The following is a 26326-nucleotide window of genomic DNA, read 5'->3' as shown; positions in this document are numbered from 1 at the left end:
AAACTTTTTCGGAATTTCAAGTTCGAGGTTCGCAAACCAAAAATCGGAGGTTCGAGCCATCTCTATCCACAATCAGCCTGCACGTAATCAACTTTACTACTGGCAGACATGAAAAAAAATACAGACAGGACCAACTGCCATTATCTATAACCACATCCCTTAACAATGCGATAGGCTAAAAGGAGGGGTTTTTTTAACCCTTTGCCCGCCAAGCATGTACCTAGTATGTTTTTTGACACTTCCAGGTTTGTTTTCTTCTTGTGGTTCATAGCAAGGATTCACTGCTGCAGACAGCATTTAAAGAGACACTAAAGCGGAAAAAAAAATATGATATAGTGAATTGGTTGTGTACTATGAATAATTAATAGAAGATTAGCAGCAAAGAAAATATTCTCATATTTTTATTTTCAGGTATATAGTGTTTTTTTCTAACATTGCATCATTCTATAATGTGTGCAGATTACACAACACTCAGCATTCAAAATGATTCTTTCAGAGCAGTCTGTGAACTAATGACCTCTCCTCTAGCAGAGAAAAAGTAAATAGTTCAGGAACAGTTGAGATAATAAAAGTCAGAAAACAGCCCTCTCCACGACTTTGAAAGTCGTAGAGCTTAATGGCTTTTTTGCATAGAGATAACAACTGGAGTTTCTTAACTCTTCCTGTACTGGAAACAATTAGACTGATGTATGTGATCTTAATGTTTTATTTCTTAGCTGTACTACACATACAAATCATAATATCATCATTTTTTTTTCGCTTCAGTGTCTCTTTAAAACTCCTAGGAAATTACCTTTTGGTGTCGGGTTTCAAGCAGAGGCACCATGCCTGCCACATGACCCAAAACACACACTGTGGGAGAGACAGAGCTTTAATCCGCATCATCCCTTTAGATGGGCTGCCTTCTTCAGTCCTCTGATTCTTGATGATGTATTAGAGAAAAGATAAAGATTTATATAGGGAAAGGGGGTATCAGCTACTGATGAGGGATGAAGTTCAATCCTGGGTTAAAGTTCTTTTTCAAGGAATAGTTTCTTTATATGCATTTAATGAAATATTGATTTAAATAAATTATGTATAAAAAGTCTTGCAAAAAAAGAAAAAAAAATGTCCCCCTCAAATTAATCATCTCAGCAGCCAAAATCTGCCTGCTTTAGTCACAAGAGCATGCTTCTCTATCATAGGAATTCAAGCTTTCTCACTAAGCATACACTATAAACTTGGGATGGATCACATGAACGATTAATATCTTCCAGATATTGATCATTTATCTGATCTTTCACCACCTTTTCACCTCCCCCAGCACGAGTATCTACGTCCCTGTATTTACATAAATATAAACAAATACAAACACTTGGTTCTGTTTCTATTTTTAGAACACACTAACTCTGTATCTCCATCTTGTGACCAAAAAGTAAAACCACATCCAAATACCCTATTATACACCTTCCCATAGAAAAATGAAATACATTTTCATTATTTTTAAAAACCCTTCGAGGTGAAATGGTCCCATACACACAATCAACAGTCGTCTTTTATGGAGCACAATTATCAAACAACTTTTGTTGTGAATAAAGTTGAAACAAGCCCAAAAAAGTTGCTTGCTATTGTTCACACCAGGGCTGTGGAGTCGGAGCAATTTTGAGTACCTGGAGTTGGAGTCGGAGGTTTCATAAACTGAGGAGTCGGAGTGGGGAGTCGGAGTCGGATGATTTTGTACAAAATCCACAGCCCTGGTAAGTATTAGACTAAGGAGTCGAAGTTGGAGCCATTTTGGGTACCCGGAGTCGATGTTTTCATAAACTGAGAAGTTGGAGTTGGAGTCGGAAGATTTTTGTACCGACTCCACAGCCCTGGTTCACACAACTGATAATACTGATAAGACGTCAATCCAACAGTTGGATTGATGTCTTATCAGTCTTATTAGTTGTGTGAACAATAGCAAGCAACTTTTGTTAGGCAAGACATGCAAACGTTTATTGAACTAATAGTTGACAATCTGTTATAAATGTAGGCGAAGTATGCAGCATCACGTATGTTCTCCAGTGCTCTCCAATGTTTTTCACTGAAGATAACTCAAAGTATACCCAAAGTAACATGTGACATGATGAGATAGAAATGTGTATGTACAGTGCCTAACACACAAATAACTTGGCTGTGTTCTTTCTCTGCCTGAAAGAGTCAGGACTGGGTCAGATTACAGTGTGGCCCTCACTGATAAGAAAATACAACTTTCCTAGCAGAAAATGGCTTCTGAGAGCAGGAAATAGATATAAAAGGGTCAATAGTTCATAGATTTTAGCTCTGACATACTTCAATGAATGTGTAACTGAGCAAAAACAGAAAACTTACAGTAATCAGTAAAAACTTAAAAAGTAGATTTAAATATAAAATAAAACTGTGGAATATCTTAAAAAATCACTTTTAAGAGAAGGAGGATAGATACAATTGTTTATTTCATTACTTTATTTTCACCTTGAGTGTCCTTTAACCACTTAAGGACTGCAGTCTTAAAACCCCTTAAAGAGAACCAGAGATCCTGTAAAGAAAAGAAGTTATACATACCTGATGCTTCCTCCCGCCTCATACGCGCTGATCGATCCCACGCCGCCATCCAGCGCTGCCCGCAGCTATGAGAATCGGGACCCCGCTCTGCCGCCAGTCGGAGCCAGTCTAGCGTAGCAGAGGTGCGCTCTTTGCGTATCTCTACAGCAGTGTATGGAGAGATACGTAGAGGGCGCACTTCTCCTGCGTAGCCTGGCTCCGATGGCGTCACTGACGGAAGCCGGTTCTCGTAGTTGCGGGCAGCGCTGGACGGCGGCATGGGATCGATCAGCGCGTATGGGGCTGGAGGAAGCCTCAGGTATGTATAACTTCTTTTCTTTACAGGATCTCTGGTTCCCTTTAAGGAGCAGACACTTTTTTTTTCCATTCAGACCACTGCAGCTTTAACGGTTTATTGCTCGGTCCTACAACCTACCATCTATATGAATTTTACCTTGTTTTCTTGTCACTAATAAAGCTTTCTTTTGGTGCTATTTGATTGCTGCTGTGATTTTTAGTTTTTATTATATTCATCAAAAAAGACATGAATTTTGTCAAAAAAAAGATTTTTTTTTAACTTTCTGTGCTGACATTTTTCAAATAAAGTAAAATTTCTATATACATTTTTGTCCAAATGTATTGTGCTACATGTCTTTGATAAAAAAAAATCCAATAAGTGTATATTTATTGGTTTTGGTAAAAGTTATAGCATTTACAAACTATGGTGCAAAAAGTGAATTTTCCCATTTTGAAGCATCTCTTGACTTTTCTGAGCACCTGTCAGGTTTCATGAGGTGCTAGAATTCCATGATAGTATAAATACCCCCAAAATGACCCCATTTTGGAAAGAAAACATCCCAAAGTATTCACAGAGAGGCATGGTGAGTTCATAGAAGATTTTATTTTTTGTCACAAGTTAACGGAAAATGATACTCTGTGACAAAAAAAATAAATAAAAAAAGTTTACATTTCTGCTAACTTGTGACCAAAAAAAATGAAATCTGCCACGGACTCACCATGCCCCTCTCTGAATACTTTGGGGTGTCTACTTTCCAAAGAAATATCCCTGTAAATGAGATTTTTTTGATTTTTTTTTTACACACAATTGTCCATTTACAGAGATATTTCTCCCACCCAGCATGGGTATGTGTAAAAATACACCCCAAAACACATTATACTATTTCTCCTGAGTACGGCGATACCACGTGTGACACTTTTTTGCAGCCTAGGTGTGCTAAGGGGCCCAAGGTCCTATGAGCACCTTTAGGCTTTACAGGGGTGTTTACAATTTAGCACCCCCCAAAATGCCAGGCATTTTAGGGGCCCTAAACCGTGAGGAGTAGTCTAGAAACCAAATGCCTCAAAATGACCTGTAAAATCCTAAAGGTATTCATAGGACGTTGGGCCCCTTAGGGCACCTAGGCTGCAAAAAAAGTGTCACACATGTGGTATCGCCGTACTCAGGAGAAGTAGTATAATGTGTTTTGGGGTGTATTTTTACACATACCCATGCTGGGTGGGAGAAATATCTCTGTAAATGACAATTTTTTGATTTTTTTACACACAATTGTCCATTTACAGAGATATTTCACCCAGCCAGCAAAACACATTATACTACTTCTCCCGAGTACGGCGATACCACATGTGTGACACTTTTTTGAAGCCTAGGTGCGCTAGGCTGCAAAATTTTGATAAAGAGAAAGGGAGGGGGGGGAATACCACACAGGGGTGGGGGATGGGGGATCCTGGGGGACAGGGGGAGGGGAGGGGGAGAGGCCAAGGGAAAGTTGTGTATCAGGAGGAGGGAGTGGGGGGGGGGGGGGAGGAAAATCTTTCCCCCCCCACCACCAACACAACCCACCAACATAACAATTCTATAATACAAAATACTGTATCTTTACTGCCAATATACCATATTATGTTGCACATGTTTGTCACTCATTGATCGAAGCTTTAAATGTAGGATGTATCATAGCAGAAACAATATACCCTCTGATCTCTGTCATTTGCAGCTGTAACTCCTTTTTCTATTGCCTGAGGAAGCGGGCGCTGACCCGTGAAATGCGTTGCTTTGTTTTATCTGGAGTTCGTTAATAAATAGACTGAATGTACAGTCGTGTTGTGTCTGCTTGGAGGAGGTAAGTCCACCACTGCCTCCTCTAATTACCAAATTTTTGGCTTTTAAGCTCTTTTAAAACCCCTTTTATCCTTTTGGCGCCTCTGTTTTCTCCTATATAATATTGTATCCACCCTGGGTGGAGAGTTGCAACCCTTTTCTACTATCTACAGAGAGTGAATTCTTATTCCTGAGCGGGGTCAGGATAATCTCCCCACCTGCCTTTACAGTGGTTGCCTATTGGAGGCAAACAGCGGGACATACACATAGCGCTCATCCTGATCAGCGCTCAAAGGCTGGAGCCTCGCCAGCTTATGTGTCGGCCCGGCTCTGCTCCCAAGGCAGCTGGCTCAGCCAAAAGGATCATCCAAGAAGCAGCAGACTGAATCTAGTGACTAAAAAGCTTCTCATAGAATAAAACTGTATGTTTATTAAAAAATATTAAAAGCAATTGCACTCACAGTTCCCAGTGTACATAAGCATATAATGACAAGTTGCTCCACACCGACCACTCCACGCCTGCAAGCTCCGCCCTATGCGTTTCGTGCATGCGCTCTCATCAGGGGCACGAAACGCGTAGGTCAGAGCTTACAGGCGTGGAGTAGTCGGCGTGGAGCAACTTGTCATTATATGCTTATGTACACTGGGAACATGTGAGTGCAATTGCTTTAATATTTTTTAATAAACATACAGTTTTATGCTATGAGAAGCTTTTTAGTCACTAGATTCAGTCTGCTGCTTCTTGGATGATCCGTTTGGCTGAGCCCGCTGCCTTGGGAGTTTTCAGACTGGGAGTAACAAGCGCATGAGCTGTCTTAAAATGTGGATGGCATATAAATAAGGTGAGAGGCCACGTGTGATATTAAGAAGCACCTGCACGCTGAGGGAGAGAGTGGGAGTCTCCAGAGTCACAAATGTTTTATTGCTGTCTGTGGCTTGGCAGCTGCACTATTTGGTGAGAACCTGTGAGACCTATTTGGTGGTGATATTGAGCACGGAGAACCTTCTTGGAGCACTGGTGTGATGTGAAGGACAATTTAATGTTGATACAGAGTCACGCTATGGTTTTTGTTTTTCTCTTTTTTTTCTTTATCTGAGTATCATATTGAAGAGGGAGTTCTTTTGAGGTACATGTGAGCGCAGCATCTGATGAAGTAAAAGGAGTACTGTACATCATATGCTTGATGAATTGAAGCTGCGACCCATGGACATATAGATACATTTATTGGACTTGGGTTCAGGGACTTTTGAGGAGTCCGCACTTATTATAGAAAAATTTTTTTATAGAAAGTTTTTTTTATATATAATTTTTTTCTCTTTTTTAATTTGCATTTCATATGGTGCATTCCAGTTTGCACGTTGGTGTTGAGCGCACATATACACATATACATAGATTTCCTTTCAGTATAGGAACCCCAGAAGTGACCCCATTTTAGAAAGACGACACCCCAAGGTATTCTGTTAGGAGTATGGTGAGTTCATAGAAGATTTCATTTTTTGTCACAAGTTAGCGGAAATTGATTTTTATTGTTTTTTGTCACAAAGTGTATCCACTAACTTGTGACAAAAAATAAAATCTTCTATGAACTCGCCATACACCTAACGGAATACCTTGGGGTGTCTTCTTTCTAAAATGGGGTCACTTGTGGGGTTCCTATACTGCCCTGGCATTTTAGGGGCCCAAAACCGTGAGGAGTAGTCTGGAAACCAAATGCCTCAATGACTGTTCAGGGGTATAAGCATCTGCAAATTTTGATGACAAGTAGTCTATGAGGGGCCGAATTTTGTGGAACCGGTCATAAGAAGGTTGGCCTCTTAGATGACAGGTTGTATTGGCACTGAAGTGCAGGAAGCGCAAAATGTTCTTAAATCGTGACCTGGACATGGCAGCAGAGAACATGGGCATGTGATGTATTGGGTGCTTAGAACAATAAGACCGCAATACATTATTTTTGACTAGACCCATGTTAAGGAGAAGGCCCCAAAAAATGTTACGTTACGGAAACCTGGGAGTGGTTTCCACCGAAAAGGCTGTGCATGGTAGCTTCTTGGATTGGCGGTTGTGTATTGTGTGGCATAACGGTCGGTCTCAGCCACAATTAAGTCGTAGAGACCAGCAGCGTTCAGGAAAAAAAATTCTGTCACTGCGGTGGGGCGGGTGAGGGTTTGGCTGGGTGATCAGAAGCCCACAGGGGGCAGATTAGGGACTGATCTGATGGATAGGAGTGCTAGGGGGTGACAGGAGGTGATTGATGGGTGCCTCAGGGGGTGATTAGAGGGGAGAATAGATGCAATCAATGCACTGGGGAGGTGATCGGAAGGGGGTCTGAGGGGGATCTGAGGGTTTGGCCGAGTGATCAGGAGCCCACACGGGGCAAATTAGGGCATGATCTGATGGGTAGGTGTGCTAGGGGGTGACAAGTGGTGATTGTTGGGTGTCTCAGGGTGTGATTAGAGGGGGGAATAAATGCAAGCAATGCACTAGGGAGGTGATCAGGGGGGGTCTGAGGGCGATCTGAGGGTGCAGGCGGGTAATAGGGTACCCGCAAGGGGCAGCTTAGGGTCTGATCTGATGGGTAGCAGTGACAGGTGGTGACAGGTAGTGACAGGGTGTGATTGATGGGTGATCAGTGGGTGATTAGAGGGGAGAACAGGTGTAAACAATGCACTGTGGAGGTGATCAGGGGGGGTCTGAGGGTGTGGGCGGATGTTTGGGTGCCCGCAAGGGGCAGATTAGGGTCTGATCTGATGGGTAGCAGTGACAGGTGGTGACAGGGTGATTGATAGGTGATTAGGGTGTGATTAGAGGATAGAATAGATGCAAGCAATGCACTGGCGAGGTGATCGGGGGAGGGTCTGAGGGCGATTTGAGGGTGTGGGCGGGTAATTGGGTGCCCGCAAGGGGCAGATTAGGGTCTGATCTGATGGGTAGCAGTGACAAGTGGTAACAGGGGGTGATTGATGGGTGATCAGTGGGTGATTAGAGGGGAGAACAGATGTAAACAATGCACTTGGGAGGTGATCTGAGGGCAGGTCTGCAGGTGTGGGCGGGTGATCAGGTGCCCGCAAGGGGCAGATTAGGGTTTGATCTAATGGGTGGCAGTGACAGGTGGTGACAGGGGTGATTGATGGGTGATTGACAGGTGATTAAAGGGGAGAATAGATGTATACAGTACATGGGGGGGGGGATCTGGGGAGGATCTGAGGGTGTGGGGGGTGATCAGGAGCCCCCAGGGGGGCAGTTTAGGACCTAATCTAAAATATAGCGTTGACAGATAGTGACAGGGAGTGATTGAAAGGGTGATTAGGGGGGTGATTGGGTGCAAACAGTGGTCTGAGGGGGTGATCAGGGGGGTCTGAGGGGTGCTGCGGGTGATCAGGGGGTAGGGGGGGCAGGATCAGTGTGTGTGTGCTTTCACATACACAGCTGCCTCCTACCCTAGTGGTCCCTCATTCACTGGGATCACCAGGGTAGGAGGCAGCCTGTATAATACACTTTGTATACATTACAAAGTGTATTATACACTTTCTAGCAGCAGATCAAGGGTTAACAACCCGCCGGCGCTGCTAATTGGCCGGCGAGTTGACGTCGCGGGTGGGCAGAACCTAATGCCGGCGGAACCGCGAACCACGGCTAATCAGTCCCCCAGGTGCCGCCGCCGATCGGCGTTAGGCGGTCCTGAGGGTGCCACTTTGCCGACGCCCATAGGTAGTGGGCGGTCGGCAAGTGGTTAAAGAGGAACTTTAACCCAGGATTGAACTTCATCACAATCAGTAGCTGATACCCCCTTTCACACGAGAAATCTTTACCTTTATCTTAAATATATCATCAGGTGGGTCTGTATGGCTGATATTGTTGGTGAAACCCCTCCCACAGTGTGATGTCATGATGTTGGTCCAGACAGTTTGCAGTCTCTGAATCTTGTTGTATTGTGGGAAATAAAAGCTTTTTCCAACTGCCAAGCAAGCAATATCTCCCTCTGTGTATAGAACTCTCAGTAATGAACATTTCGTACAGATCACCTGGCAGAATTAGGCAGGGAACACACTTGACTTTCAGTTTTCCGCGGGCGTTTTTCTGCATACTTTTTCTGCACACCAAGTGTGTTTCCATGCAGGAAAACGCGCACGTTTTTTCACAGCAGCTGATGTAATTGATAGAGAAAATTGCCAAAATGTGCAGAATCATCATGCAGAATGTCAACAACACAGTAAGGGCCCGTTTTCACTGTTGCGGAAACGGGCACAAATCCGCAGAGTTTCCCCGCAGGCAGATTGCGCGGGGAAACTCTGCCATAGGGGATAACCGCGCTGCTGGCCAAATCGCTTGCAGTAGCGATTCGGCTGGAACCCCCTACAGAATTTGCGGCGGAGGCTGCGATTCCCATAGCTGTGCATGGCACGGCTCATGGGATTTGCCTGCGATCCCGCCCACCTACGAGACGCACGCCGCACTAGTGGAAACGAGCCCTTAGTGTGAACTAGCACATTGATTAACATGAGTTCTCAGTTTTTCTGTGCAGAAAACGCATACGAAAACTGTCAAGTGTGTTCCCTGCCTTAAAGATGTCACTTCCAGTGATAAATTCCGGAATGTAAATCAGAGAGAGGAAAGATTTTACAATCGGCAAACACTGCAATTTTATTAATTATGTTATTTTTACTAAAGTTCCTGTTTAAGTCAATTCAGGCCTATATTGTGCCAATACACATTCATTTATCTAAGTACTTCACCAGTCAAGCAAAATTCAGTACGCTCACAACTGTGAGACTGATTAGTTTTCAGGGTAATATGAATCACTCTTAAATTAAATCAATTTAGGCAGGTTATCACTGACATATTATATTTTATGTCCAAATGTATTGTAATGTAAATGTCACCTGTACTTTTAGTTTTTAATCACTGAAAAAACAGGCATAGATCTAGGATGGCTGGCTTATAGAACAACCATAGTGTATTCAAGAAAACCTTTAATAGACTTTATGATAGTAGACTAGCAGCAGGTCTGCATACTTTATAGCCTTATCACCTTAGGGGTGCAGCTTTCTGCCATAGTTGATGCTCTACTGCACCCCAGAGAATTTTTATGTTTGACTGTATTTCTTGGTTCAGAAGCCCAACCATGCCCTTCCTGCCTATGCCAGGACTCCTCCCTCAACATGTCATGTCTCCACATTACCATATCATGCCCTCTCACCTTGACCATGACCCATTCTGGTCTCCTGGAGATGTTACCATTTAGCAAAACTGAGACAAGTAGTCAGGTGGTAAGGGAGGAGTGAGTAAGTAGTCATGTCCATGACTGGATTCTTCTCTATGGTGGGGATCACGAGAGCTCAACAAAACCTGGTCTGTAACAGGAACATGATCTACTGAGGTAAATCAGGCTATGTTGTGTGTAGTCTTACTACCACATAGGCACACATTGACCCAATATAGGGTCAGAGCCATATGATATAATACAGGGTCAGAACCATATTATACAAAAATCTGTCCTGGTTCTCCATAATTTATTTGGGTATCCTGTAATACCTGATACATGGAAGCAGAGGCTTGATCTGTAAATACTTTCATAAACATACTTGTTTTATTCACTTTGGTTATTGGTTTAAACAGGGTTAAACACTAAAATATAAAAAAGTTTATGATTTGAACTTTTTCGACACAAAAATAGAATATTTAACTCTTTTTGTGAGCATAAAAGAAAGTAAGTATTGCACATGGGTTAATTTGCAGCAGTTTCTTATGGGCTAGCAGGGTGAAAAATCAGAATAAGCAGCTATGAGCCACATACAGTACAATCTAATATTACTTCATGCAGATTGTAATGTAAAGGGCACTAGGACCCGACTATTCTTTTTGGCTGTAAGTCCAATAAGTTGGCAATGTAGTGGCAATCAATGCAGTGCATTGTAGTAACGCAGCTTCAGTATTCAAACGGAGTCAGCATCAGTGCCTACGCAAGATCCTCCCATGAATGCATTGTGCCCTATTTTGAAGAGTGACAGGTGACGTGGCTTTAAAGTGAAGTCTGTGGGGTTCACTACACTAGTCCACTGATTTTTGGGTATCTTGTTCTGCAGGGCCGGCGCTACCATAGAGGCAGAGTAGGCAGCTGCCCCAGGGCCCTAGAGCTTGTAGGGGCCCCCAGTGGCTACAAGATGAAAAAAAATTTTTCAAATCGGCCTTATAGTTTTTGAGAAAATCGATTTTAAAGTTTCAAAGGAAAAAAAATACACATTTAAAAACCTGCCGACTTTAATGGTTGATAGCAAATCCACCGTAAATGCTAGAAACCCTAAATTTGCAGGATATGTTAAGGAGATCATTATGAATAAGAGGAAAAAACAATTTTTTAAAAAGACATTATAGTTTTTGAGAAAATCGATTTTAAAGTGTAGAAGGAAAAAAGTATACTTTTAAATGCGCTAAATGTCACTTTTAGTAGCAAACCTAACGGTAGTGTAATTTTACATGCATCAAACGAAAGCGCAATGAATTTCCTGACGGGGTTTCCAGGGGGTCTATACGCAGCCGCAGCGCTTTGGCCAGGGATCGCTATACAGCCGCAATATGGCTGTATGAAGATCCCTGGCATTTTTTTCTATTTTCCCCCCAAAAAATTTATGTTTAGAGTGTGGGAATTTTTTTTTTTATGTGGGGTCCCCCCTCCTGAAACTTTTTAACCCCTTGTCCCCCATGCAGGCTGGGATAGCCAGAATGTGGAGCTCCGACCGATTGGGACTTCACACCCTGACTATACCAGCTGCAAAAAAGGTCCCCTAATGCCGATTTTTGTTCCGGGGTATATGTTGGGGGGGGGGGGGGGGGCAGGTTTATTTTGCCCTGGGGCCCCATTGTTGCTTAAACCGGCCCTGTTGTTCTGGCTCCATCCTCTCCTCAATTCTCCTCCCACTACCTGACTTGTCCCTTTTCCCATGCCTGAGGCCTTATTCACCTTTGTGTGTTTGTTCTTGTCGCCGCTCCCTTTGTCTCTGATTAGGCCTATTCCGCCTAAGTGATCTGCCTCCTCCTCTCCCTATAAAGAGACTGACTTTCTACTCTCCACACTCCATCTGAGCTTTCTGTGTGGCTAGTAGGTCCATGGGATTCTGCTGGTCTCCTACCTCTCCTTCTCCTTGACCTCAAACATTCCCTCCTCAGTTTTTCGGATGGATCAAATACAGTCTCCTCAGAATTTGAGGTCGACCGCATACTCACAAAGACCCACACACATACTGGGAGTCATGGCCATGACCTACAAAAAGTTAAATCCAAATTTAGTCTCTTATAGAATGCATGTTTATTCAATACCTTATCTTCACAAAGTCGATTATAGCCGCAGACACAATTTACCATTATTATAGTACATAAAGATAAATGTTCTCATCTCAGAAGGCCCCCTTCTGAGAAGAGAACATTTATCTTTATGTACTATAATAATGGTAAATTGTGTCTGCGGCTATAATCGACTAGTGGTACTGATGTTTTAGATGTAACCAATGGAAGCGTGTCTCTCCTCTATTTTGTGAGAATTGATTAAGAAGTGCTTGCGTCACTGCAACTGCAGTGATATGCTGATAATGGGCAACCTTGCCTATATCCAAAATGGCTGCCAGATAAGCAGTCAGGTGACTCTCTTCTGCCTATATAAGAGCAATCCTCCCCCCTAGCTTCACACCCTGATGAAGCCCACAATTGGGCGAAATGCATCGGTGGAAGGCACTTGCGGAGGCAATAATGCTGACTGTTTGAACACTGAGCTATGCTCCCCATGTTACTACAATCAAGTGGAGAAGGTACCGCAAGGATTGCTCGGTGAAATACCCAAAGTGTGCAAACTGGGACCAGACGACCCCACTGCAGTGGTTGGGATCAAAGCCGTTTCCTTTTTGAGGGAGTCCTACCCCCATTGGGAGAACATAATGCTCTCATCTGTGAGCTGATAGAGCTCATGCTCAGCGAAAACTACCTTCTGTTTGGGGGAAGATTCTACCCCCAGGTGACAGTAACATCAAGGGGGCGGGATGTGCACAGGCTTATGTGTGCCTCCATTTGGGATACTGGGAGAGACAATATGTGTATGTTTTGGAATCTTTCTGGTGCCATGTCGCCCTCTGGATCAGGTACATCGATGATGTGCTGGTCTTTACATACTAATGCATGTGGTTGTGAACATCTGTATTGCAAAGTGAAGCAAAAAGGAATGGAGCCTGGATAGCACTCAGAAAACCTGAAAGCTTGTCAGAGTAAAAAGCGTGACCAGTATAATTGGTTGGCGAGAGGTTTTCACAGCTGACAAAGAAAATATGACTGCTGTATGTAATAGTTATGTCTACAGCGTAAAAGCGTACCTCCCAGAGCTTCATTAATCTGTTTCATGGTGGGTTCAGGGTGGTTCCTCAGCAGACTGTACATGGACATCACCATGCCAGGAGTACAGAACCCACACTGGGATCCATGAGCTTGTGCTATTCTTTCCTACAGGAAAAAACACGTGTTAAAAAACAAACCATAAACCATTTAAGAGTAATGTAATATGTAATATGTAAGCAGATTAATAATCACAAGAAAGGGAAGTACAGAAAGCACAAAATCTGCCTTGACGTGAAAGAACTGTATTATTATGTCAAAATGATAATAATGTATCTGTAACGATTGTGGAATTCTCTCCGTGATCAGCGCACAGGACGTGCGCTGACACTGCGGAAATCCTCCACAAACGTATAATTTGAGGGAACCCAGCAAAAGGTGCTGTAGAGGGAAATTCCTGTCGGCAGGTGGAGCTGTGGAGTGCAGAGGAACAGCTCCACCTGCCCTGCCACAGACGCCAGACAGGAATTGTACGAAGGGAAGAAACGCAGGGCAAGATAGCCCTAAAAGAGAGAGATAAAAGCGACAGAGGGTATGTGTGTCCACCAATCTAGTCGCCACCCTGCGACGATGAACTCACAACCATGAAGACCAGGTGAGAAGACAATCGTCAGAGATGGCGATTGCTAACAGCGACACTAGACCGAATAAGCACAGATGAGGAATGGATGTACGTCCACCAATCTAGCCGCCAACCTGGGACAGCGGACACACAACAAAGGAAACCAAGTGAGAACGCAATCGCAAGAGGAGCGATTGCGAAAGAGAATGAGCACAGGGACAGAATGTATGTATGTGCCCCAATCTAGTCACCAACCCGCGACGGTGCACACACAACAGCAGAAACGAAGTAGGAACGCAATCGCGAGAGCGGCGATTGCCAGAGGTGACACAAGGCTTAAGCAAGACAGGGCTATGAGAGTAGCAAAGGCACAGTAATCATACAATGAGAAGATAAGGAAAATAACAAACGCTAACTAAACGCGAACACCGCACTCATTCGCAACAGCGAACGCGTTTACTGCGCGGTCTCCGCGTGTTAAGCACAACAGAGTCAAGCACGCCTAACTAACCACCAACAGACAAACATGAAACATAGGACGCGAGCGCTTGCTTAACGGTTACCTCACCGAGCCTCCAGCAAGCGTTCGTATCAGACAAGACAGATACACGAAAACAGGAATAAGTGAGAGATACGATCCACTGCTCTTTCCGCCAGAGCAAGTGCGACCCAAGTAAGGCAACAGAGCTAGCAGGATCCACTGCTCTTTCCGTCAGAGCAAGTGTGATCCAAGTATAGCAAGAGAGTTGCAGACTAGAAGGATCCACAGCCGCTACTGCTAGAGGCTAGTGTGATCCAAGCACGACAGACAGACAGAACAGGCAATACAAATAATACAATCCTGACTGCTCTAGCAAGGATGCCTAGTGCAGTCCCAGGAATTACTCTAAGCTAATCTTCAAACAATAAGCAAGGCTGACACTCCAGGAGTGTTTCACAGGACAAACCCTTATGACCAGCGACGTACTGTGGAATCACATGGTATATATAGAGTAAGCCTACAAAGGATGTGGCTAGGCAATTTGCATGACAAACGTATGCAAATTCCTCAGCAAAACTGACAAAAGGTCTCTCTTCCAGAGACCTGCAGAATGCAGACCTGAACAGTGGTCAAAAAACTGCCTGCCTGCGCAGGCAGCTGAGCGGATCATTACAGTATCATTATAAATTAATAATCACATTGTGTAATGAGGGTTTCCACAGTCCAAGGTAAGGAACTGTGATGAGCGAAAATGTCAATATTCTTTTTTGCCTTATTTTCGCAAAAATAAGTTTGAGATGCGAAAATTCACTCAAATATTGTAGCCCTTTTTTCACCTAATATTTGCTGACTTTCACTAGCAAAGCCCCCTTACTAGCTAGAAACACCACATTTTCTGGGTATATTAAGAAGAAAAGTGTGTACAAGAGGAAATAGAACATTTTCAAAAAGACCCTATAGTTTTGGAGAAAAAATATATACATGTAAATTCGGTAAATGACAGAGAATGTAGCAACCTAATGGTAGTGTAAATTTACATATATCAAAAGAAAGAGCAATTAATTTAATTACGGGGATTCCGAGGGGTTCCATACACAGTGTGTACAGCCCCCCTGGAAACCCCCGTATAAGTGGCAATGTTTTTGCCAGGGACCGCTATACAGCCGCAATAAGGTTGTATAAGGATCCCTGGCAACTTTACCTATTTTTTAAAACTTTTTTTGTTGTTGTTCAGAGTGTGGGAAAAAAAAAAACAACAACAAGGGGGCCCCCTCCCAAGCATCTTCAACTCCTTGTTGCCTTGTCTAATGTTGCAATCTTGATTAACCACCCTGGCGTTCTATTAAGATCGCCAGGGCGGCTGCGGGAGGGTTTTTTTTAAATAAAAAAAAAAGTATTTCATGCAGCCAACTGAAAGTTGGCTGCATGAAAGCCCACTAGAGGGCGCTCCGGAGGCGTTCTTCCGACCGCCTCCGGCGCCCAGAATAAACAAGGAAGGCCGCAATGAGCGGCCTTCCTTGTTTTGCTTACATCGTCGCCATAGCGACGAGCGGAGTGACCGTCAGCCTCCTCCGATCCAGCCCTTAGCACTGGCCGGAACTTTTTGTTCCGGCTACGCTGGGCTCAGGCGGCTGGGGGGACCCTCTTTCGCCGCTGCTCGCGGCGGATCGCCGCAGAGCGGCGGCGATCAGGCAGCACACACGGCTGGCAAAGTGCCGGCTGCGTGTGCTGCTTTTTATTTCACTAAAATCGGCCCAGCAGGGCCTGAGCGGCAGCCTCCGGCGGTGATGGACGAGCTGAGCTCGTCCATACCGCCCGGCTGGTTAAAAGAATCTCTGCACACCCGCCACCACACACACCCACTCCCCGCGCAGCTCTAGCTATACTTAGTATAGCTAGAGCTTCGTCCATCCCTCCTGCATGGCTTTTCACTCTCCTCCCCGTCCACCGCACCTATGCAGGTGCAGTGAGTGGGGAGAAAAGCGGGAGCCAAAGGGGACAGAGCTCTAGCTATACGAAGTGTAGTTAGAGCCAAAGCATCTTTACATTTGGCTCCAAGGCGCACCCGCCGCCACACACCACCCCTCCCCGCACAGTGCTAGCTATAGGAAGTATAGCTAGAGCTGAGGAGTCTTTGAATTTTGCTCCAAAGCTGTTAATAGACCAATGGGGATCTTTATGATACTTACTGGTCTGTTAATAGACCAATGGGGAGCTTTGGAGTCAAATTCAAAGATGCTTTGGCTCTAGCTATACTTCCTATAGCTAGCGCTACGGGGTGTGGTGGCGGGTGCGCAGAGATCGCAACATTAGAAGATATTGGCGTGGGACATTTCCAAGGATGTTAGCGTGGGAACATTTTTTTTAACCTCTTGAGGACCAGAGGTTTAGCCCCCCCAGTGACCAGGCCATTTTTAACAATTTGGCGCTCCACAACTTTTAACGGTTTACTGCTCAGTCATACAACTTAGCACCAAAATGAATTTTGCCTCTTTTTCTTCCCACTAATAAAGCTTTCTTTTGGTGGTCTCTGATTGCTGCTGTGAGCTTTATTTTTTTTTTATTAGTTAGAGAAGATCATTTTTTTAAAGAAACCTATGTCTTTTATTCCCCCCCCCCCCCCCCCCTCTAAATTAGCCCTAGACTCTGATACATACGCTACAATACCCATACATAGGCATCAGCCTATGTATGGGATTAGATTGTGAGCCGTTGATAGGGAGAGTTAAGTGACAAGGATGTTCCCTGTACAGCACTGCCCTAGATCATGGCGCTGTACACATAAATATTGGCTTTTTAATTGTTTATTTCAGCCTGCCAGTTCTGATCGTGGCTGGCAGGCTGATTGTGGTGGCCCCGTGTCCCCTGCAGAGAATACGTGCTCGAGCGAATGCTCGTTCCCTGCTAATCTCGCCTCTCGTGATATGACGCCTTTCGGTGTCAGGCGGTCCTGTTTGTGCTACGCTCCCACCGTTGATCGGCGTTAGGTGGTCGACAGCTGGTTAAAGATAGAGGTAAGTAATTATAGTAAATTAAGAATAATAAAGGACTTTTGTCGTCATCGTGCTTTTATTTCATTTAACCCTTTGTGGAAATGGGTAAGCGGTACATTGTACCCCATTCTCATTTCTCCTGGGGAGGGGGCTGGGGTATCTGGGTGTCCCCTTCTTAAAGGAGACTCCAAGATGCCACCATGTATCCCCCCCCTCCCCCTGCGGACGTCGTCGCCCCCACCTCCTCTTGGGGCACTGAAGGTTGGGAAGAGCCCCTTGTCCATGGATTGGACAAGGGCTCAAGAGAAGAAGGGGAGACTCCTCCAGAGCCCCCCAATACCATGCACCATGCAAGCTGGTAAAGTTCAGGGTGCAAAGTCCCATGCGGCCAGGGACTCCTAGCCTGCATGGGGGACAAGGGGGCTAAAGAGGCTTAAGAGGGAGAACGCCACGTAATTTTTTTTATTACCCACACTCTGAACAAAGTAAAAATGTAAATAAAAATAGGTAAAGTTGCAAGGGATCCTTATACAGCCTTATTGTGGCTGTATAGTGGTCCCTGGCTAAAGCGTTGCCACTTCCACGGGGTGTCCAGGGGTTCCGTACTCCACTTGCGTTTGGACCCCCTGGACACCCTGTCATGAAATTCATTGCTCTTTCTTTTGATATGTGTGATTTTTCACTACAGTTAGGTCGCTACATTATCTGTCATTTACCGCATTTAAATGTATACTTTTTATCCTATTGTAACTTTAAAATCGATTTTAAAGTATAACTATAAGGTCTTTTTGAAAATGTTTTCCTTTTTATTTTTCCTCTTGTAACCACTTCTCCCCTTAACACACCTTGCAAATTTGGTGCTTCTATCTGGTAAGGGTGCTTTGCAATTAACCGTGAAAGTCAGTAAACATTAGGCGAAAATTTTAGCATATTTACATGTAAAGTCTCGAGAGCAAAAACGCACAAATCTAAGCATATTTTTGCGAAAAAAAACTCGAAAACAAAAATGTCATTTTCAATGCAAAAATGCCTTTGCCGAAAATTTGCAAGCAACACTGGTAAGAAACCTACAGCTAGTGCATAGAAAATATTGGGAAGATGAGGCCAGATGTAAAATTGTCCTCTGGGACACTACACTGAGGTCCTGATTTATGGAGAGCAGTGGAGAGGCAATGTAATCCAGCAAACCTGGACCGGATTCTTTTAAGAAATGAGCGCTATTTGGCCAAAGTCTGCAATTCTAATCTGGATCATATAAGATTTAGCAATTTTCACTATGATCTTTTAATCTAATAACCAAGCCTGGTGCACTCCCTTTAGTGCTCTCCCAACTTTTGTATATCAGGGTTTTGTGTTAAAGTGGAGCTCTCAACTCTAATTTCTTACAGTAAAATCCACTTGCATTACAAAATGCTATAAATGGAAGTCAGTGCAGCACAAATGTGTTTGCAATTTAATGTTTTTAATAATTTTATTTCCATTTTGGTTTGCAGCCACCTAATGAAAACTGTCTGTAAGCACAAGCTGCATTATTTTTTTTAGCCTGCAATCAGTCCTTTGTATTTCAGTATAGACAGCTCTTCCACTTCCTGCAGGAGTAATAACTTGCACACGTTATATTGTTAATTTCCACACCTGCTTTGATTAAGCCACTGTCCCTGCTTTGATTAAGCCACTAGCAGCAGCATTGATAGGCACAAGTTCACTGTGTTAAGATCATAAGGGAAGTGCTACGTAATAATGTACTTAAAATTAGGGTAAGGCCTCGTTCAGACTATACGCGCTGCCGTCCGCATTTTGGCAGCGCGTATAGTGTGCGACACGCAAGAACGGTAGAAGGGCATAGACAGCCCTTCTACCGTTCCCATCATATGCGCTGCGTGGCAGCGCGATTGCGCTATCGCGTGCTGCACGCATTTTGGGGAATCGCAGCGCAGATCCCATTCATTGTAATGAATGGGATCTGCAGCGCAGCGCATAGGAGCGCAGATGGCGTGCGATCGGACGCGTTGCGTTCCGATCGCACAGCCATCTGCGCTAAATGATGTGAACGAGGCCTGAACAGTTATAAATAAGTTGAAGCAATTTGGAGAGATGAGTTGAAGGGATTTCTTATTTCTAAACAAGGATGGAATTTCACTTCAATGTGGAATGTAAAGTTCAACACTGCTTCTATTTTGTTAGTTGGCTGTTTGATAATCCTGGCAAAGTTGATACCAGGCTTGCGCTCTGGGCATATGAACTCACGCTCCCATGGCTAATGGATTTTCTGCCCTCATATGACCACACAATTCATTAAAGATAGATAAAAATAATTCAAAAGTTCTTCTGACTTTATCTTGTCTATGCCTCTTCTGTAAAATCCTAATTTAAGTGGAACTTAAGTTTTTCTGTTACAAAAAAAAAGGCTGTATTGAAATATTCATCATTAAACTTTAAACAGTTTGCAGTAATAACAAGCTGAACCAGTGAATCACATTATTGCATCTGATTCATACAATAAAACATTTTAAATTTTGAAAACATGACATTTGCATCATGTTATGCTTTGTACACATGATCTAAGCATATAATCAAAATAACATAGGCAACCAGTGGTGACTAGGTAATAAGTTAAATCACAACTGTCACAGACTATATCATTAGAGTTCAGCATCAGAGAAAAGGGGCTACTAAGAATGTTTAGTTCAAGCTTTGTCTTCTGGGGTCTTCTTAGCTTTTCCCATAAGTCAAATTACATTTGTAGTATCAACCAGAGTCCCTGTGGTGTCTTTAAAGTTTATCCATTAGTCCCACAAATAATAATTCCGAAGCTATACTTTTAGCTATATGCTGAAAAAGTTGTTGAATGAGCAAGCAAACTATATGTTTTCCAGTTAGACGCCATCATCCAGTAAATTGCTCCAATAAATACAAGGGAAAGCTTGCTTATAGACTAGTCAAAACTACTTTTATTTTTCAAGATAATAATAATAAAAAGAATATTAAAGAAAAGCAGTTCAAAAGACAAAAGATTACAAGAAAACATACAAATATAACATTATCAGGTGAAACAAGTAGGTGAAGTATTTCAATTCAAATCTATTACCTCCTACTTCTCTGCCTACAAAGCAATTACTAAAAAAAAAAAAAATTAAACAAAAGGGGAATTTACGAGGTAATTATTCCTCTAGTTAATACTAGCAGAAAACCTGGCGTTGCCCTGGTATGTATCTACCGTATTTTTCGGACTATAAGACGCTCCGAACTATAAGACGCACCTAGGTTTAGAGGACAGAAAAACAAGGAAAAGAAGATGTATACTGAACCTGGTGCATCCATATTCCAGGAGTGACTTATGGACCTTCCCGCCCAGTTATTGTTCCCACCTGTGTCCTCTATCCCACTGTGTTCTGTGTTTCTATGTCATCTGTGCCCCTGAGTCCTCTGTCTACTGTGTCATCTTGTGTCCTCTGTCCCTTTGTCATACTGCGTCCTCTGTCAGGAGAAATCGTTCAGTGTCTTGTCAACTTAAGTCACTGCTGGGTGACAAGGTACAAGGGTTCATGAGCAAAAAAGTAATGCAAATGTAATTTACAATAAAAACAAGGTGCAAATGATAATTATAAATACATACAGTACATACAATGCCACAGTTCACAGATCCCTAGGGATATTACAAAGTGCTACAGTGCAATAAATCTGTACAAAAAAGTGCTGATGTGCGGAGTTTCCCTGCCTTCACAAAATGAATAGCGGTGTCTGTAAAAAGTGCACTAATGCCATAAATCCTATGAACTGTAATCCCTGTAAATCACATCTGAAGAGATGCCTGCCTCATAAATGGAGGTATAATGCATAGAAAAATGAGAACAGACACACCAAGGGGCAAAGATTACCTGGTGCATGGAAGCACAGCAGCTCTCAGGTCAAGATGTGAAGAGTACGTGGATCAAGAGAGAGCTCGATCACTCCATGCGGCATAGGAAGAGGCACAGGATGACCACGAGCATGAGCATTGCCACAGGAAAGCCGGTGATGGGAAGACAGTGGGCGGAACCCGAGCATCGCCGCAGACCAAACCAATGGAGAGCCCGGTGATGAAGAGGGCGGCGGAACACGAGGACAGCCGCAGGTCAAAACAATGTAGAAGCCGGTGATGGGCGGGCAGAACACGAGCGTTGCACAGCTTAGGAATACATCTGCGAATCAGGTGGGGGGCGCTGCCTCAGACCACCAATCATGGCCCTCCACAGCTCCCTGCTACTGAGGGAGTGCAGTGATTGGCCCCAATGGTCCCGGCTTCGGGACCAGCGCTTCCTGTAAGGAGAAGGAGTTGGCCGTGGATGCCCATGATTGGCGGGCTGAGGCAGCGACCCCCGCCTGATTCGTAAATGCACTCCCAAGCTGTGCTGACGTTTAGAATACACTATTTCCATAACCTGCGGCGTGGATATGTAGGGTATGTCGAAGGAGCAGGGGGTGGGGGACAGCACATCGGAGGGGACAGGAGGATGGAGAATGGGATCAGTGCCAGTGAAAATGTTGTATTCCCCACTTTTGGGGGAGAAAAAGTGCGTCTTATAGTCCAAAAAATACAGTAATTGTTGTTTGGTCCGACCACTTTTTCTAACCTTATTTGCTATTACTGTGGTGCTCGCTGTCTGGCCACTGTTTTAGGGTGGCCGCCAGACAGTGGCACATAATTTTTGCATTTTTTCTTGTTTTTTTTTCTGATTTAATGTTTGAGTAACATCTACTCTATTGACTTGAGACATGTGGATGGGACATGTCCACTTTGGTCCTCAAAATGGCATTTTTTCTCATTACCGGTTTAGGCGATTGTATTGGATTGTCTTTATGAAGATTAACCCTTCCAGGTTTTTACGCTGATATTTTTGCGTATTTACACATACGTCATGCATCTGAGGTTTTATGATTTGGGACTTGCCCTGCCTCTATTGGTCGGCAATCTGGCGGCCTTTGCAAGGTGATTGAAGCATAAAAATAGATGTAGTTCCCCATCAGGTCCTCCTTTGAGTGAGAGTGTCTGGACTTAGGAACCCAGCTTGATTGGTCGGCAACAGGGAGTCCAGGCCATTCTGACTGGCTCCTTTGTGGAGCAAGCACTATTTAAGGCTGACTGAGACTGTATTGATTCAGAGGGCTTGTTGGCTTGATAAGTAGAGGAGACTCCTCTTGAAACGTCACATTGACTTGCCCTTTTTATGCTGTATTGACGCCTTAACAATAAAAAAAGAGCTTAAATACATTTGAAGATGATGCTGGGCAGTGCTGCTCGGATACCACTTTTCACTATCTGGATCTAATTTGAATCCGGATACCCAGATATCCGGGTCGGATATCCGAGTTTAAAATTTTCCAATCCAGATCCGAATCGGATATCCGACCTCAGTTTCCGGCCGGATTCGGATATCCGGATAGAAAACCGGAAGTGACCTGAAAATGACTTAAAATGCTTCCAAAAGTCTCTTTAAATGGCAAAAACCTTTTTCGAAAGTCTCTCTCTCTCTAGGCCTGGAAAGGGATTTTTGCCATTAAAGGTGATTTTGGCTTCTGCTCGGATATCTGAACTAACTATCCGCCTGGATTACGGATTTCAGATGGGAAATCAGAGTTTGCTCGGATAGTCTATTCGGATTTTAAAAAATAGCCGAATTGCTATTCAAAGTTCGCATAGTGGAAAAGTTCGGATTATCTGGGTAGTTCGGATATCTAAAATCTTGCTGAACACCACTGGTGCTGCGTCTCTTGTCTTCGGAATTCCATTTGCTGTTCCTGGAGGCAAAGGGACAACGACCAGAGCACGTTGCACTTGGATGGTTGGGTGCTGCCTACTTCTGTCTTTTCGCTTTTTCTAACCTTAAAGTGACTCCGAGCTCAAAGTAAAAATAAAATTTGAACTTACCCGGGGCTTTCTCCATCCCAGCCCTGGTCGGGACGTCCCACACCGGCCTCCTGGCTCTTCTCCCAGCGGCTGTCCGCATAGCGCGGACAGGCCGGTCCCCCGGGTGACACTGGCGAGTGTCGGGCCTTCTCCTTCCGTATACGTCACGAATGACGTCACACGCCGGCCGCCGCGCATCATGACGGCGGTCGGCGTGACAGCACGGCGCATGCGCGGTTTAATCGCACATGCGCCGTGCTGTCACGCCGGCCGCCGACATGACGCGTGGCGGCCGGCGTGTGACGTCATTCTTGACGTATACGGAAGGAGAAGGCCCGACACTCGCCAGTGTCGCCCGGGGGACCGGCCTGTCCGCGCTATGCGGACAGCCGCCGGGAGAAGAGCCAGGAGGCCGGCGTGGGACGTCCGGGACCAGGGCTGGGATGGAGAAAGCCCCGGGTAAGTTCAAATTTTATTTTTACTCTGAGCTTGGAGTCCCTTTAACACACAGTAACTCAATGACCAAGTTTGAGAGCTTTAGGGTCCTTAGCATCAATCATGTGAGAATGGAAGAAGTTTATCAATCAAATGATTGGCTGTTTGTGGCTCAGCTCCTTTTTTTGAATTTGAACCCCCAGTCATCCAATTATTATTATTATTATTATTATTGATTTATAAAGCGCCAACATATTCCGTGGCGCTGTACAAAGTAAGAAACAAACATGGGGTACATAATACAGACAATGGTGTACACTAATATACAAGATACATAATTAGTGACAAAATACAAAAAATGATACAGCATACAGAATACAAAATACAGAAGTGGTAATGACAGTGATAAAAGTAACATGATGAATAAAATGTATAATGATTTCCAAGACACAAAAGGGGGAGAGAGCCCTGCCCTTGTGAGCTTACAATCTAAAGGGAATGGGGGGAAACATCAGGGGTAGTATACGATAAAATATATAAAGGCAGTGTGTTTTAGGATACCTAGTAGGAGTGCAATTTGGTCTTAGGACAAAGGGAAGTGGCTTAAGGTAGCGCATATGCTTGTCGGAACAAATGAGTTTTTGGAGAGCGTTTAAAAGTAACAAAGGTTGGCGAGTGACGGATGTGTTGTGGGAGGGGATTCCAGAGAAGTTGTGAAGCGCGGGCAAAATCTTGTAAGCGTGAATGTGAGGAGGTGATTTTAGAGGAGGACAATAGAAGATCGTGTGCAGATCTGAGATTGCGATTGGGTTTGTATCTGGAAATTAGTGAGGATATGCACCGGGGAGAGAGATTGTGGAGAGCTTTGTAGGTTAGGGTTAGGAGTTTGAACTGGATCCTCTGGTTAATTGGCAGCCAGTGAAGAGCTTGACAGAGAGGGTCAGCAGAGGAAGATCGAGAAGAAAGATGAATGAGACGAGCAGCTGAGTTCAGTACCGACTGGAGCGAGGCCAGTTTGTTAGAAGGTAGTCCACAAAGTAGTATGAGAAATTATAAGAGCATGTATTAACATTTTGGTTGTGTCTTGAGTGAGAAAGGGACGGATGCGAGATATATTTTTGAGTTGGAGATGGCAGGAGCTGGTTATGGAGTTAAGATGAGGAATAAAAGAGAGAGAAGAGTTAAATATTACCCCCAAGCACTGTGCTTTGGGAACTGAAGTTATGGGAGTGTTATTAACATTTATAGTTATTTCAGGCAGAGAGGTGGCCAGAGACGGTGGAAAAATTATTAGTTCTGTTTTACTCATTTTTTACTCAAGTTTTAGGAAGCGAGAGGACATGAAAGAGGATATAGCAGACAAGCAGTCAGTAACACGTTTGAGGAGGGAGTTAAGGTCTGGGTCCGAGAGGTACAGTTGTGTATCGTCTGCATACAGGTGGTATTGAAACCCGATTGAGTTGATTAAGTCACCAAGACCATGCATGTAGATCAGTGGTCCTCAAACTAAGGCCCGCGGGCCGAATGCGGCCCCAAAACTTTTTTACCGGCCCCCCACACACAAAATGTATTCCTTATAGACGCGGACCGCTGCATCTTTATAAAATTGGCAGCCCACATATAGAATAGCAGTGCTGACACCACCCTTTCACATAAAAGCCAGAAAGAAGTCATTCACTGGCTTCCAATCATTCACTGTTGTCCAACTGGACGCCAGGTTGTAACCTGGGTATGCTTCTTTGTCTGGCCCAGAAAGACTTCTTTAGATTGTGCTGCAGGCTTTTGCAGGCCATACAGTGACATTATGGCTCACATATGACTTGCTATGTTAGGGTCACAATATCTGCACTTGCTGTGTTGGTGACATAACTGCACTTGCTGAGTTATGGGGCATACTATCTGCACATGTTAAAATGGTCTGGTTAAATGGGAGACATTAGGGCTGCACATGTTAATAGGAGCTGTCTACAATACCGAGGTACAATGTAATGTTTTTCTACATCATTTTATGTATACTCCGGCCCCCCAGAAGCCTGAAGTATGCTGAACCGGCCCTTGACCAAAAAAGTTTGGGGACCCTGGATGTAGATGGAAAAGAGGAGGGGACCAAGGACAGAGCCTTGAGGAACCCCGACAGAAAAAGCATGAGGAGAAGAGATCTGATCTGAGTAGGAGAATGTGAAGGTCCTTCCAGAGAGGTAGGAAGAGAACCATGTGAGAGCGAGGCCCTTTATTACTACATTTGAAAGTATTTGTAAGAGTAAGGTGTGGTCGACCCTATTGAATGCTGATGACAGATCAAAAAGGATGAGTATGGAAAATTGACCTTTGGATTTAGCTGTAAGAAGGTCATTGGCCACTTTGGTAAGGGCCGTTTCCGTGGAGTGGTTGGAGCGAAAGCCAGACTGGAACTGATCAAGTAGGGAGTTTGCTGATAAATAATGGCTTAATTCTGCATGTATGTGACGTTCAATTAGTTTGGATGCAAATTGGAAAAGTGAGACTGGGCAGTAGTTGGTGAGTGTGGAAGGGTCTAGAGAGTCTTTTAAGTAGCGTTGTCACAACAGCCTTTTTGAGTGGCGATGGAAAGATGCCAGTGGAGAGGGACATGTTAAATAGCGATGTTAGTGCAGGCATGAGAGATGAGGATAGCTGCAGAATGAAATGGGAGGGAATAGGATCCAAAGAACAAGTGGTTAGATTAGCTTTGGATATTATAGAGGAGAGAGAATGTTCAGAGAGTGTAGAGAAGGCAGTTAGAGAGCAGTCAATGAGAGGTGTGGAGGTGGGATTTGAGGGCTGCGTGGAGAATTCACTTCTGATTTTGTCAATTTTATCAGTGAAGTATGTTGCACATTCTTCAGCTGATAAGCAAGATGAAGGAGGAGGAGGAGGGGGATGGAGAACGGAGTTGAAGGTGCTGAACAAGCGTTT

The 26326-nt window shown here is 44.1% G+C and overlaps 1 protein-coding gene across 1 annotated transcript in view; it reads right to left on the bottom strand.

The window, feature by feature from the left end:
• The window catches only part of LOC137524806 (aldehyde oxidase-like), a 339511-nt gene that overhangs the window by 130548 nt on the left and 182637 nt on the right, over positions 1 to 26326 (bottom strand). The window contains exon 7 of the mRNA XM_068245128.1: positions 13016 to 13142. Within this exon, the coding sequence (XP_068101229.1) occupies positions 13016 to 13142 (127 nt within the window). The remainder of the gene's footprint in view (positions 1 to 13015; positions 13143 to 26326) is intronic.

Source organism: Hyperolius riggenbachi, chromosome 7 (assembly GCF_040937935.1).
Source record: "Hyperolius riggenbachi isolate aHypRig1 chromosome 7, aHypRig1.pri, whole genome shotgun sequence".
NCBI classification, from domain to species: Eukaryota; Metazoa; Chordata; class Amphibia; order Anura; family Hyperoliidae; genus Hyperolius; species Hyperolius riggenbachi.
This window is presented reverse-complemented; position numbering and strand designations above follow the sequence as displayed.